This window comes from Lipotes vexillifer, unplaced genomic scaffold (assembly GCF_000442215.2).
Source record: "Lipotes vexillifer unplaced genomic scaffold, Lipotes_vexillifer_v1.1 scaffold1129, whole genome shotgun sequence".
NCBI lineage: Eukaryota > Metazoa > Chordata > Mammalia > Artiodactyla > Lipotidae > Lipotes > Lipotes vexillifer.
The window spans coordinates 2,532,346-2,546,336 of record NW_006789022.1 but is presented as its reverse complement, the minus strand read 5'-3'; the positions used below and the strand labels follow the sequence as shown (position 1 = coordinate 2,546,336).

At 57.6% G+C, this 13,991-nt stretch overlaps 1 protein-coding gene across 6 annotated transcripts in view; it reads left to right on the top strand.

Moving 5' to 3' along the window:
* Positions 1 to 13,812, top strand: part of MARK2 (microtubule affinity regulating kinase 2) — a 58,406-nt gene extending 44,594 nt beyond the window's left edge. The window contains exons 4-19 of one of the 6 annotated variants that reach the window (XM_007462092.1): positions 1,445 to 1,493; positions 1,806 to 1,871; positions 1,961 to 2,031; positions 2,251 to 2,307; positions 3,026 to 3,262; positions 3,701 to 3,820; positions 3,921 to 4,020; positions 4,098 to 4,210; positions 5,184 to 5,316; positions 5,498 to 5,679; positions 6,004 to 6,101; positions 6,904 to 7,065; positions 7,694 to 7,951; positions 8,972 to 8,998; positions 10,965 to 11,009; positions 11,634 to 13,812. In XM_007462092.1, the coding sequence (XP_007462154.1) occupies positions 1,445 to 1,493; positions 1,806 to 1,871; positions 1,961 to 2,031; positions 2,251 to 2,307; positions 3,026 to 3,262; positions 3,701 to 3,820; positions 3,921 to 4,020; positions 4,098 to 4,210; positions 5,184 to 5,316; positions 5,498 to 5,679; positions 6,004 to 6,101; positions 6,904 to 7,065; positions 7,694 to 7,951; positions 8,972 to 8,998; positions 10,965 to 11,009; positions 11,634 to 11,994 (2,079 nt within the window). In that variant the 3' untranslated portion in view covers positions 11,995 to 13,812. The remainder of the gene's footprint in view (positions 1 to 1,444; positions 1,494 to 1,805; positions 1,872 to 1,960; positions 2,032 to 2,250; positions 2,308 to 3,025; positions 3,263 to 3,700; positions 3,821 to 3,920; positions 4,021 to 4,097; positions 4,211 to 5,183; positions 5,317 to 5,497; positions 5,680 to 6,003; positions 6,102 to 6,903; positions 7,066 to 7,693; positions 7,952 to 8,971; positions 8,999 to 10,964; positions 11,010 to 11,633) is intronic. The other 5 variants (XM_007462097.1, XM_007462093.1, XM_007462094.1 and 2 more) reach the window with 5 other exon arrangements.
* Positions 13,813 to 13,991: the final 179 nt, after the last annotated feature.

The window sequence follows — 13,991 nt, the reverse complement described above, 5'->3', positions numbered from 1 at the left end:
GGGAAAGAGGGCTACTCTTGACATGTTGTCTCAGAACCCACAGAGTAGAAGCCAGCTTGGTGTGGGCCATTTGGTCTTTGGAGCAGTTTAGCCTGCCAGAGTCAGCTAGGCCATCTTACTTCCCACCTCTTTTTTCTCCCTGCCTCTTCCTGACTGGCTGGAAGCAGCAGCACCAGACAAATGCAGCCATTTTTAAAGCCTTTGAACACACTCCATTGCCAAGGCCAGTCTGATTCTGGCCAAATCACTCTGTCTAAATTTGATCCTAGCAATGATCCCTAAAGGACAAACGCTGAGGAAGCTAACGTCTTCGGGGTTCCAGACAAGCCCAGAAAACTCCACGCTCCCCTAGGAGAACGCCCTCCAGGCCCATTATTGCCCCTGAGGTGGCGTCCAGGGTTTTTTGCCTCTTCATCCAAGATAACTATTGGGCCTGGGAAGAAAGCAAGAAAAACCTGGGCCCTAACAGGAAAAGGGAGCCAAGGTCAGAATCAGGTTCTCGAAGATTTTGGAAAACCTGTTTCTTCTTTTCCTTTCCAGCTCACAAAAGCTCTGAGATCTCATTAAAGGACAAAAAAGAAAGATGTGTTCACGTTTCCCCATGAAATATAGCCTAAATTAGGTCTCCATACCTCCCCTCTCCTTAAAAACAAAAACAAAACACAACACAACCAGTTCTGCTCCTGTGCAAACGGTGAGGCCTGGAAGTTGCAAAAAAACCCCGCCTCCAGTTCTCTGGCCCCCGCAGAGGGGATGGAGTTCATTTCTGTCATCTTTCTTTATGGAAATGTATGGTTTGGAGTCCCTGATTTTGTTTCACAAAGAGAGCGTGAGTGTGTGGAGGTGGATTTGATTAAAATTGGCATCAGCTATATATAGGAGTGGCTTCTTCTGTCACCACCCCAAGGCCCAGGAGAGACAGGCGTACCCACTAGTGCAGAGCCCTCTGACTCCTGTAAGTCAGAAGGTGGTGGGCCCCTTCAGAGGGGCCCCTTCAGAGCTCCCCTGCCTCTTCACACAGACCAAGCTGGAGTCTGCTTTGTCAGTGAACTGTGGAAGCTGCTCGGGTTCTAAATGTTCATGTGCGTGGGCTCACGCTCCCTCCTTCAGAGGCACGCAGCACGCAGCCAAAACCTGTCTGCTGTTTGGGGGCTGGATTTGGGGAGACAACAGCCAAGGGTGCGGCTGGCTCGTCCAGATGCTGCCCCTGAGGGTACAAGTCATGAGAGCCCAGCTTTCCTCGCACTGACCCTTCTTGCTCTCCTTCCCCACCATGTCCTTCTCAGCCACTGGGGACGGGCATGGAGGATCTGGACAACTACTCTGTTTCCTTTCCCTGCCTGTTTTCTCTTTTGGAAAAAGAATCCTAGCAGTGGCTCTGTTTGGAGGGGACCTGAGGGGGAGCAAGCTGAGCAAGCATGACCCCTGGTATTTTATTTTCCAGCTGTTCCGTGAAGTAAGAATAATGAAGGTTTTGAATCATCCCAACATAGGTGAGAACCAGTCATCATTCCTTTCCTCTTCCCCCACAACAAGGCTCCACTTCCCAGCATGTGGCCCTTCTCCCTGAGGCACATGGCCTTCTGGAGTCTGTAGTCTTCAAGGATGCCTCTGGGGAACCCAGCTCTAGATCCAGCTCTGCCTCTGGAGCACAGGGCTGTCCTTAGTGGTGTGGCTGCCTCGAGAGGAACCTGTCTTTGGGAGAGGAGGAAACTTTGATTCCTAGGATGCCCCTGTACATGTTGGGGCTCGATGTGTGGCCCCTGCTGCTTCTCTGACTCATAGCTTGGCCTTTTCTCTTGTAGTTAAGTTATTTGAAGTGATCGAGACTGAGAAAACTCTCTACCTTGTCATGGAGTACGCTAGTGGAGGTAGGTATGGAATTGCCTCTTCCTACTGTGTCCCCACCTTCCCCAGCCCCAGCAAGCTCTGATGTAGACCCTGCCCCTGTCACTTGCAGGAGAGGTGTTTGATTACCTAGTGGCTCATGGCAGGATGAAAGAAAAAGAGGCTCGAGCCAAATTCCGCCAGGTGGGTGTGACTCCCTCCATGGAGTATGGGCCCGACCTCTGCTTTGGGGGGTTTGGCATACAGGGAGGAGCTGCCTGTCTGTAAGCGGCCTCTGGAGGGTCCTTTGGGCTTTGCTTATCTATGTGGCAGCTTCGAACTCGGTCACAGGATCACAGCTCCACCAGCCCCTGTGGCCCACCTTCAGGTGCCCCTGAGCTGACCCCTCTTCCTTCCTTTCAGATAGTGTCTGCTGTGCAGTACTGTCACCAGAAGTTTATTGTTCATAGAGACTTAAAGGTAAGGCGTGCTCTCATCTCCAGTGTCTTTGAGTCAGGGCTGGGTCATTCACCCTCTGTTAACTGTGACGTAACCATTACACCCTGAGTGTTCAAGGAAACACCAGCCTTTAATTTTTTGGAGATGATGAGGAAGCCCCTAGGGCTGCTTCTGACATAGGCCTTATGACTGGACTTAGGATCCCATTCCAGCTAGCGAGGAGAGGGTCTCTGCCATTTCACCTCTCAGCCCTTCACCTTCTGGTGCAGCCAGGCATGGCAGGAGGGCTGCAGGCAGCCTGGCGGCTGACTGAGGAAACAGTGTTGACTGTTCCACAGCTGCGTCACAGCTGCTTTGCAGATGTGCAGCACACTCATCTCTTTCACTGAGCTGTTAGCATGTGAGACTACCTATGAGTCTTCCTGGCCCCTAAGTCCTCGCAGATGTGACCACGATTAACCCAGGCCTGACAGGGAAGCTTTGCACAGCTCACAGCGTCTCTGAGCCTTCAGATCCCAGCTCTCACGTGGCTGCCTGTGTGAGGAGCGGCCTGCGCGGCCCTCCTCCAGCCCAGCCCAGCCTCTGCACACTGATTGGAGGCCTGCCCTGGAGTTGGTGGGAGAAGTTCTGACATTGAAGATGACTTTCTGTTTGTTCTTCCATTCCGCTCAGCTCCTTCCTGTCCAGTGCCTTAGTGTGATCCACTTGGTTCCCTGACGTTTTCCTTCTTACCTCCCAGGCAGAAAACCTGCTCTTGGATGCGGATATGAACATCAAGATTGCAGACTTTGGCTTCAGCAACGAATTCACCTTTGGGAACAAGCTGGATACCTTCTGTGGCAGTCCTCCTTATGCTGCCCCAGAGCTCTTCCAGGGCAAAAAATACGATGGACCCGAGGTGGATGTGTGGAGCCTGGGAGTTATTCTATATACACTGGTCAGCGGATCCCTGCCTTTTGATGGACAGAACCTCAAGGTGGAGTGAAGTGCAGGCTTAGATCATTTGTATTCTCATTTCTTCTCTTGGCCTTTGGTCTTGTCCCCGACCTCTCACCTTTGCTGCTTTTCTACATTTTTCCTGAGCCAGAGCTTCAAAGAAGGGCTTGCAAAAGGTAGCAGCTATTAAAAGCCCTCTGCACCCAGTAAAATAACCTCAGTTCCTCTCTTGAGGGCTGGGATAAATTGTATGTCCGTTCACCCCTCCAAGGTACTCAGAATTGCAGCCTCGGGCTGATCAAGCCAGAGGGCATGGGGTATTTGACATCACCACCTCTCTAGTGAGGTGCCTTGTCCCAGGCTCTCTGCCTCTTAACCATATTTCATTTATATCTGCCTGGCCAGTCTTAAGCTGTCAGGAGCCTGGATATTAGGTTCCTTCCCTTGGCCTTGGGTGATTTAAATTTCCCTCCTACAGGAGCTGCGGGAGCGGGTACTGAGGGGGAAATACCGTATTCCGTTCTACATGTCCACAGACTGTGAAAACCTGCTTAAGAAATTTCTCATTCTCAATCCCAGCAAGAGAGGCACTTTAGAGGTGAGCAGCCTGAGCCCAGCTGGTAGGAGGTCCTGGGTTCCCAAGGAAACCTCCAAGCTGAGTCTCCCTCTCTGCCCTTCCCCTTCCCTTTACTCCCCAGCAAATCATGAAAGATCGATGGATGAATGTGGGTCACGAAGATGATGAATTAAAGCCTTATGTGGAGCCACTCCCTGACTACAAGGACCCCCGGCGGACAGGTGAGGCTGTGCTGGGCCGTGAGGTTGAGCCTGCCTAGGACTCAGGACCAGCCTTAACTGTATGTCCCCCCACGCAGAGTTGATGGTGTCCATGGGTTACACACGGGAAGAGATCCAGGACTCGCTAGTGGGCCAGAGGTACAACGAGGTGATGGCCACCTATCTGCTCCTGGGCTACAAGAGCTCCGAGGTGTGTGCCCCCTGCTCCATTCTCAGTCTAGCCAGCCTCTCTGTCAGTAGTATCCCCATGCTTCTAGCAGCTATTGAGGGCAGAAGCTCATTTCTGAGTAGGTGTGCTCTCTACTGACTAATTTTAAGCCTCAGCTCTGGTGGTGCTAAGGTCCCCTGGCTTTTGCTTTCACTAATTTCCATCAATAGTTCAATAGGGAAGCTGGTGGGGTCTGGGCCTGGGTCTGGGTTTCCATACGGGTGAGTAGATCTGGCTCATTCTGTGTTGGTTAGACTGGGTCTAGGTCATTCTGGCTGGGTCAGTTCTGTGTTGGCTCTAGAAGTCTCTGACTGTTTCGATATGTTTGTGTCTCTCTGTATCTGGAAGTCTGGGTTCCTGGGTGCTCTGTGTCTGTCTTATAGGAATCTTGAGCCTGTGTGTTGCTTCTGCCTAGAGCTTGTGTCTGGGTATATGTATCTGTGTGCACGTACGTCCATCCTCCCGTCTGTGCATCTGGAGGCTCCGTGATTATTGTTCTGCTCGTATGGCTACCCACGTGTGCGCCTGAATCCCTGGGTCTCTGTGGGAGTAGGGCCTTGTTCACCATCTGTGTGTCCCCACATCCACTCGTGGCCTCCCCGTCCTGCACCCGCCTGGTGGTGCTGGACCCCTTTCTTGATTCTTGACTTAGCCTGCTCAGGAGGTGTTGGGGGGTGTCTCTGAGTCTGAATGTGCATATTCTTATGTGTGTGGTGTGTGTATCCCACTCTGAGGGCGGGGTTCTTTGTGGGGAGGTTGGTGTGTCTTTGACTGTGTTTGTCAGGGTCTGTGTTGGGACTTGTCTCCGTGAGTGTTTATATAGATGCACGTTGGTCTTGCAGGGGGTATATCTCATGGGAGCCTGGGGTGGATTTGTGTCAGGCAGGAATGTGTAAGTGGGATCATCCATAGGCAACTCTTCATGACTTCTGCCCTCCCTTTTGTGTTCTTGCAGCTGGAGGGCGACACCATCACCTTGAAACCCCGGCCTTCAGCTGATCTGACCAATAGCAGTGCCCCTTCCCCCTCCCACAAGGTACAGCGCAGCGTCTCAGCCAACCCCAAGCAGCGGCGCTTTAGCGACCAGGGTGAGTACTTCTGGGAGCTGCAGGTGGGGGACTCACCCCTCTCCTGATGGGTTTTTGGGGCTTTGGATGACACAGCTGAGTTTCCATCCCTGTTCAGCCCTTATTAGTAGCATGTCCTTGGGCAAGTCACTTAACTTCCCTCCAGCTTGCCCTTACCCATTCCCACTGTCCTCTGGCCCAGCAGCTGGTCCTGCCATTCCCACTTCTAATTCCTACTCTAAGAAGACTCAGAGTAACAACGCAGAAAACAAGCGGCCTGAGGAGGACCGGGAGCCAGGGCGGAAGGCCAGCAGCACAGCCAAAGTGCCTGCCAGCCCCCTGCCTGGGCTGGAGAGGAAGAAGACCACCCCCACCCCCTCCACGGTGAGCCACGCCCACCCCCCTCCCTCCTCCTGGCCAGCCCCACCTCTCCTCCCCATCCTCCCCACTCCTGCTGTGGGGCCTGCCCTCTCCAGGCAGCTCTTTCCTTAATCCAGACCCAGCTCCCTTTGGCTGCCTACCTGACCTCCGCCCCGGGGCCACTTCAGCTTACTGTAGAAGTCCCTGCGCCACAGAGTAAAAGCAAAATCCTTGCTTTTCCCAGCCCGACTGCTCGTGGTGGAAGGTGGAGGGGGAGCAGGTTTTGTGAACCTGCCAGTAGAACACTTTGGTTTACTGTGATACCACTCTGCCCTTTATTCCCCACAGAACAGCGTCCTCTCCACCAGCACAAATCGAAGCAGGAATTCCCCACTTTTGGAGAGGGCCAGCCTTGGCCAGGCCTCCATCCAGAACGGCAAAGACAGGTGAGCAGGCCTGGGCCCTGCCTGCCGTATTTCCCGGGAGCCACCTCTCCCAGCGGTGACGTCTGTCAGCAGCACCGTCTCCCGTCCTGCCCCCTGGAGTCCCATCCTGGCTCTGTCCAGTCCAGCCTTCCACATGCCAGCACCTCCTCCCTGCTCTCCCCACCCGCCTCCTCCTCTCCCCTGTGCTCCTGTGACCGCTCCTTACGGTGTACCGAGTGTGACTCCATGGTCATCTCAGCTGCCTTCTTGCTTCTTGACTGCAGCCAGGGCGTGGCAACTGCACTCTTCTGGGCATCAGTGCCTGAGGGGCCCCAGCTCAGGGCAGGACCGAGAGATGCCCACCTGAAGCATGTACACATTGAGGGTGACTCTAGCTGTGCCCATGAGAGCAGAGCCCCCCTAACCTTGAGCGTCATGTTGAGTTCCTGGCTCCTTGTCTTCTGAGCTTAATGAAAATTCCCCTTAGCATCACGCTGCTCTTTTTGGCGACGACACATCCTTGTTCTTAGAATTTCTAGGAGACCAGTGCAGCCCGGAGGCACTTGCCTCCTGTTGGCTTTCCTGCACTTTGGGTTTCCTTCCCTAGGCTCTGGCCTGCCTCGCCTTCCTTACTGTGCCCTCCACTTCCCAGCCCTGCCTCCCTCGGCTCTGACTTGTGCCCCCTTGCTGCTCCTGGGCCTGACCTACATCCTGCCAAGGCTCCCCAGCTCTGGCCCTTCCCGCCCTGCCTGTGCTTCCTAACCGGAGCCTCCTGCCCCCACCCACCCCTAACCCAGGCCTCTCCACTGCTTTTGTCTCCTAGCCTAACCATGCCAGGGTCCCGGGCCTCCACGGCTTCTGCTTCCGCCGCGGTCTCTGCGGCCCGGCCCCGCCAGCACCAGAAATCCATGTCGGCCTCCGTGCACCCCAACAAGGCCACTGGGCTGCCCCCCACGGACAGTAACTGTGAGGTGCCGCGGCCCAGGCAAGTGTGCTGGGGCAGCTGATGCACCTGCTGCCCTCAGCCCACCCCCACCCCCCCACCATTTCTTCCCACCTGGGGGTCCTGCTCTGTTCGTGGCATCTTAGCCACAAGAGATGGCTGGCTGTCCCCTGCAGCCAGGAAGTAGAGGACACAAAAAATAGCTTAATGCCCCTCTTTTCCTCCAGTTCTCCCTCTCAGAACAGATATGCAAGAAGCCGTCCCGAGGCTCCAGAAGGAAGCCTTTTTGTTCTGAGCCTTCCTGGACTTCCTTAGGACCCCGGGGACAGTCAGCATCACAGGGGCTCAATCCTTGAGGGTTGGTCAACATTGTCCCCTTGAGGTTCCAGACTGCCTAGCTCCCAAGGAGGCTCTTCTCTCCATCCTGTACTGCTCTCCACACACGTATCCTTCCCTGCCTCCCCGAAACCATCTCCTTCCCCCTCCACCCAAACGTCTTCCTTACTGGTGTCCTCAATGGTCACACCCCTTCCTTCTGTGTCCTCTGTGATGGCTGCCTCTGCCCTAGCACCCCCTTCCCTTTCCCACGCCAGGGAGCTCCACATGCTCGGTGCTGATGGCTTTCTCGTGCCCTGACGCAATTCCCCGCCCCCCACCTCTTTTCTCACAGCACAGCCCCCCAGCGTGTCCCTGTCGCCTCCCCCTCCGCCCACAACATCAGCAGCAGCGGTGGAGCCCCAGACCGAACTAATTTTCCCCGGGGTGTTTCCAGTCGAAGCACCTTCCACGCTGGGCAGCTCCGGCAGGTGCGGGACCAGCAGAATTTGCCCTACGGTGTGACCCCAGCCTCTCCCTCTGGCAACAGCCAGGGCCGGCGGGGGGCCTCGGGGAGCATCTTCAGCAAATTCACTTCCAAGTTTGTACGCAGGTGAGTAGGGGGCCTAGGGCGGCAGAGAGGCTGAGGCCCGGCCTTCCACCTTGCCTGGGGGTGGGGATGAGGACACCTGGGGGTTAGAGCTGGGATCAGGTCCCAGGGTTAGAAACCTCAGGAAGCCTAAGAAATTGAGTCTTTGTTGGCACCTGAGATGCCCAGACCCATCCGTCCCTCTCAGGCCTCCCCAACTCCTTGTTCTCTGGCCCGAGCAGATGGCCGATGCCGCCTCCTCTCTAGGAGAGTGTGAACTCAGATGCTAAAATAAAAGCCCCCCTCGTCTCTCCTGGGTTCCCATGGAAACTTATATTTGGTGACGCAGCTGCAAAGTCATGAGGCCTGAGCCAGGCTGGGCCGGCAAGGAGAGTTTCTCCTGGTCTCTTGTCTTGCCCCCTTTGACCTCCTTTCTCCCCACCCGGTTGGTTTTGTCTGGCTGCAGCCACTCCCCTCTGCCACGTTCCTCTGCTGGGGGGCTGGGGGTTGCCAGGATGAAGGGCATAAATGAAATAGCTGGTGGGGGCCTAGGATGGCTCCCTTGCAGCCTGAGGCACTTTGACGCTTTCCTACGTGGGAACCAGGGTGAAGGTTCTCTTCGCCTGGCCCCTGATGACCCAAAAGGACAGCGTTGATTCTTGAGGTGCATCCAGTAATGTGGCCTCTTGGGCTGCTCCCTGTCTCCATCCCACCGCTTCCTCAACCATCTTAGTGTAGCTCAGGAAGCAGCAGGAGCCTTGGAGAGAACAGGTTTGCCTGCCCTTCCTCCTGCACTTCATTCCACTCAGCTAGAGTAGCCAAGCCATGCCCCTTTCCAGCCCTGGAATGCAGGTGTAGGGCTGCAGGGTGGGGCGTGAGCAGATTGGGATGTCTGGGACTCTAGTCTCGCTGAGCGGCTCTTGCACAAGTGGGGTGACCCTTGAACCTGTAAAGCCCACTCCCCACCTGCTTATCCACATACCGTCTTGTTGGTTTTTTTTTTATTTCTTTTTTTATTTTGTCTTTTTTTGTTTGTTTTTTTAGAAATCTGTCTTTCAGGTTTGCCAGAAGGTAGGCGTTGAGCCCGCTGTGTGTGCGTCTGTGTCCTGTGTCCTGCCTCCATCACTAACTCCCCTTTTCTGGCTCTTGCTCCCTCCTGCATCTGCTAAACCATGTCTGTGGGGTCCTCTCTCTGCCATCTTAAAGGGATGAAGACGGCCTCTGCCTGGGTGGCCCACAAGGCCACATTTGCCCACTCAGGGCAAATGACTCTGAAAACGATGGGCCTGTCCCCAAGCAAGGGGGACCTTCTCAGGGAATTCTCCCTTTAAGATTGTCTCCTTCCCCCCAATCCCCTACCCTGGGTTTTGGTCACAAGCGCGTTGGGTTCCTTTTCCAGCCCTTTCCCGTGTCTGTGCATGCGCTCTGAGGAAGCTCCACCGGGGTCAGAAGTGCATCTGGGATGGTATCTCATTCTGGGTCTCCTGGGCTTCCCCTTCCCTGGTGCCCTGAACTTCAGGGCTGTGTGGCCTTTTGCCCCTGTCCTATGGAACGGCAGGACTTTGGAGGTACTACAGGGACACTGGGGTCTCAAGACTTCAGCCTGACGCCTCCAGGCCCAAGGAGCCTTTGCCTCACGAGCAGGGCACAGCACCCCCTTCTGGCAGCTCCTGCAGCACTAGGCCCACCCCACCCCCACCCCAGCATACCTCCTACCTCCAGCCGTTTCTGGATGAATCAAGCCGCGTCCTCTCTGGGCTGTGTTCTCCAGTTATGGCCTGTGACTTCCGAAGAGCCAGAAGCTGGGACATTCTAGGGCAGGGGCCGTCCACCCCTAAGCCCTGGCAAAACAGTGGGAGATCCCCCCTCCCTCAGGCGTCTCCCTTCCTGGGCCATCTCCTGGCTCTGCCACCCCTGGCCCTGTCTTCATCCTCTGGTGGCCTGGGTGGGCCAAATACCAAGCTGAGGACCAAGGGCCAGGTTGGGAGCCCTGGTTCCCCAAGGCCGTCAGCCCAGCCCCTTTGGTGCCCCAGCTGACAGAACGACGGCCAAGACAGGGTGTTCAGGCTTTCCCCCTTCCACCCGCTGCTCGCCACCCAGCTCTTCACTGCATGGCTGGCTGTTGACTCATGGGGCCCCAGTGGGGGCCTGCCCTGCAGGGTACCTCCACCCACAGGGCAGGAGCCAGGTGGGGCCGGAGAGAGCAGCCAGGCTCCTTCCCCTGCACGGCCCAGGCTCCCTGCTCGCAGTGCACTTGTTTGCGTTCATGTGTCTGTTGTGTCTTTGTGTTCCTTTTACATGTGCTGCTGCTGCTCTCTCTCACTCCTCCTTACATCCTTGCCCTCCTCTGCACTCCCCAATTTCCCAGCTCCAGGCACCCATCTTCCAGCCAGGAGCTGGAGAAGCCGCTCAGCGGGGCCAGACCTCTTCCCCACCCACCCTCCCAAGGTGTCGGCCCTGCTCTGCCCTCTGTCCTCCCTTCTGTATCAGCAGATGGCCTGGCAGGCAGGGGAGTTATAAAAGAATGGGGCAGGTGGGCTTGTCTACAGCCGGCCTCAGGGCCCATCTCCTCCCCACCCAGTCCCAGGCACTGAGCCCCAGGTGTACTCAAAGCAGGTCCGGCCCGTTTGAGCCTCCTGAGAGAGACCTCTATTTATCCCCCCCCCGGCCCTTCCCTCCAAGAGGACTACAGTTCTGAGACCCGCTCAGGGGGCGCTAGTGCAGAAGCCGCCCTCCGCACGAGCCCTGGCTGTGGGCTGTGTGCACCATGCGTGTGCCCGCACGTCCACACCCTCCCCCTCCTCCGGCTCCTCCCGGCACCCGTCTTTGAGAGTGTGGGGAGGGGCAGGCCCCGCGTGCTGGGCTCCCTGTTGGAGGAGGACAGTTGAGCTGCCAGTGTGAGGTGCCATGTTGGCCTGCTAGGTGATGGGCGAGTGGCCTTTGGGCTTGGGTCCCGCCCACCCACCGGCGGCACCTCCCCCGGACCCGCCCTCACAGAGGTCCCAGCACTAAACTCTCCCTCGCTCTGTTTTTTGAGGAACCTGAACGAACCTGAAAGCAAAGACCGAGTGGAGACGCTCAGGTGAGAGGGGGCCGGAGCCAGCGCCCGCCCTGCCCGGGCCGCCGGCCCCGCCACGAGCCTCCCACTCCTATTCCTTCTGCCACCCGGCTCTTCTTCCCATGCTTGCGCCCTGTCCTCCCCCTCTTGGGGCCTCCCTTTCCTCAGAGGACCCCACAACCCCGCTGCAATGGGTATGGGCCCTTCTCCTCAGGTCTGGTGTGTTCTGGAAGCAAGAGCCCTGCCTGGGCCGGGCGGTTGGGACTCTAGACTCCTACCCCTCGACAAGCTCGCTTTGCTGTGAATCAGTCCCTTCTTTTTGTCCAGTCTGTGAACTGCTCAGGGCTACTGAGCGCGTGCTCCCCTTTCTTCCCTGACCCTGCCCTCTTCCCAGGAAAGCATGGCGCTGTCACCTTGTCACCCCCTGCCAGGGGCTGGCTTCTCGCCTTCTCTGCCCTGAGAGACGAGACCGCCCACCCCTCTCGCCCTCCCTCTGCTCCCTGGGCCAGGTCTAACGCTCCCTCTTCCAGCACTGCACTGCCGCGTCCCGGGCACCCTCCCGCTCTCCTCTCTGGTCTCGGGGTCCATCTGCCAGGGGGGCTGTCCTGTGGGTGGGGCGCCTGACGCCCGCCTCTGCCCTCTCCGCAGGCCTCACGTGGTGGGCAGCGGCGGCAGTGACAAGGAAAAGGAGGAGTTTCGGGAGGCCAAGCCCCGCTCGCTACGCTTCACGTGGAGCATGAAGACCACGAGCTCCATGGAGCCCAACGAGATGATGCGGGAGATCCGCAAGGTGCTGGACGCAAACAGCTGCCAGAGCGAGCTGCACGAGAAATACATGCTGCTGTGCGTGCACGGCGCGCCAGGCCACGAGAACTTCGTGCAGTGGGAGATGGAGGTGTGCAAACTGCCGCGGCTGTCTCTCAACGGCGTTCGATTTAAGCGGATATCGGGCACCTCCATGGCCTTCAAAAACATTGCCTCCAAAATAGCCAACGAGCTTAAGCTTTAACAGGCTGCCAGGAGTGGGGGGCGACGGAGGCGGCCAGCTGGACTTAGCTGCTGGGGCCGGCGCTCCGCCTGCCCGGGCGAGACTGCAGAGATGGATTGGTGTGTCTCCCCTGCTGGCACTTCTCCCCTCCCCGCCCTTCTCAGTTTTTTCTTCCATGTTTGTGGGGCTTGGGAGATGGTTCTCTCCCCCCCACATTTACCCCTGCCCAGATATTCCCCTTTCCCCCCTCTCTCCCACAGGAGGCAAAGGAAGGGGAGGGAGGGGTGGGGGGCAGGGCTCCCCCTCGGTACTGCGGTTGCACAGAGTATTTCGCCTAAACCAAGAAATTTTTTATTACCAAAAAGAAAAAAGAAAAAAAAAAAAAAACCCAGCGGCCACCTTTCCTCCCTGCCCCATTGGGACAGTCGAGACTGGATCTGTGGGGTTTCCCGGGAGGGTGGCTCAGGGCTGGAACACTCTCAGGCAAGAGTGGTGGAGTTCCCTGTCAGGCCCTCCGCCAGGCCCACTTTGGGCTTCTCCCCTCTCCTCTCCTTCCCCTCCAAGCAAACCACCAGAGGTGGCCTTCCCCTGACCTCAGGCCCCTGGGCTGGAGGCCTGGGCGGCTGGGGGCTGGGGGCAGGGGTGCTGCACAGCCCTGAAGCGGTGGGACTGGCGGCTGCTCTGGGGCTGGCAGGCTAGGCGCGGGGCTCGGCCTCCCTCCACACTGTATCCTCTGCCCCTCCTTCCCCAGAGGCTGGGCATTTCCTTCCACAAGCTGCTGTGGGGACTTTTGTTCCCCTCCTCAAAAAGTCTGTGCCATCTTCTCCCACCCCCTCCTGGGTAGAAGGCGGGGCTGACCCCAGGGCTGGGAGAGGGGAGGGGACCGCAGGGCAGATGGGCTCCTCGGCCCCCAGGGGGCCGCCTGGGCTGCTAGTCTCCGGAACAGGGACGCTGGGCATTCTCCGTTCTGGGAGAGCCTTTGTCTGAAAGCACAGCCCCCCTCGCCGTCCCTCTCCCCACTGCTCCCCGTCATTGGCATTAATCTGGGCACCAGCTAGTTCCATAGCAGTGACTTCCCTCACCACTCATCTCTCGGCCTTGCCTTTTCTTCCTCACACTGTCGCCCCTCCTCTCAGGAGACACTGCCCGAGGGCCCCCGTGGCCGGCCGCCTGGTGGGAGGCTGGACAGGGCAGCAGGGCCGGGAGCCTCTGCCCTCCACAGGGTGGGGGGGGGACAGATAGGCCAAGTGACTCCCAGCTGGCTAACCTCTGCAGCCGGCGTGGGAGTGGCTGGTTATGGGCGCTTGGCTGGTGGCAGCCGCTGCATCCCTTAATTTATTTCTCTGCTGTTTCTGTTCTTGAGAAATTGGGGGAGGGGGTCCTGAACAGAGGCTGCCTCTACCCTCACCTGAGTTGTACATTTCTTGTGATGGGTTTTATTTTTTATTTTATTATTTTATTGTTTTTTTTTTTTTGATTTATGATGACTCCACTCCTACTCATCACCCCACTCCCAGGCCTGGCTCCGTGGCAAGTCGAGCCCTTGGTTCCCAGGAAGGGGCCTCGCCAACCTCAGCCCTCCTGCCCCAAGCCCTGAATGCGGGCTCCAGCTCCCACCAAGGGCTCCCCCTCCCTTCTTCCCTCCCGCCTCCTGCCCTATGGAACAGCCCGGGTGCTCCGAGGGGCCGGGAGGGCAAGGCTTGGCTCCCAAAGGGGGTGGGGGCTGGGGGCTGGGGGGGGCCTCCCAAGCAAGGTGGCCCCTCCCCACCCAGCCCCCCTTCCTGCACTTAGTTTCTCCTCTGGATCAAACACGTAATAAAGAGAATGTTTGGAATCTGAGCTGCCTCCTCCTGTTTCTTCCTACCGGGCAGGGACCCAGTCCCCATGGGCAAGATGTGGCCCAGCCTGCCTGCCTCGCAGGGGAGAACTGATTCCTGTCTGGGGCCTGGGGAAAGGCCGGTGCTGGGCGGGATCCCTCCCCACCCACCCTCATGGCACAGAGAGGAAGCAAAGCCCAA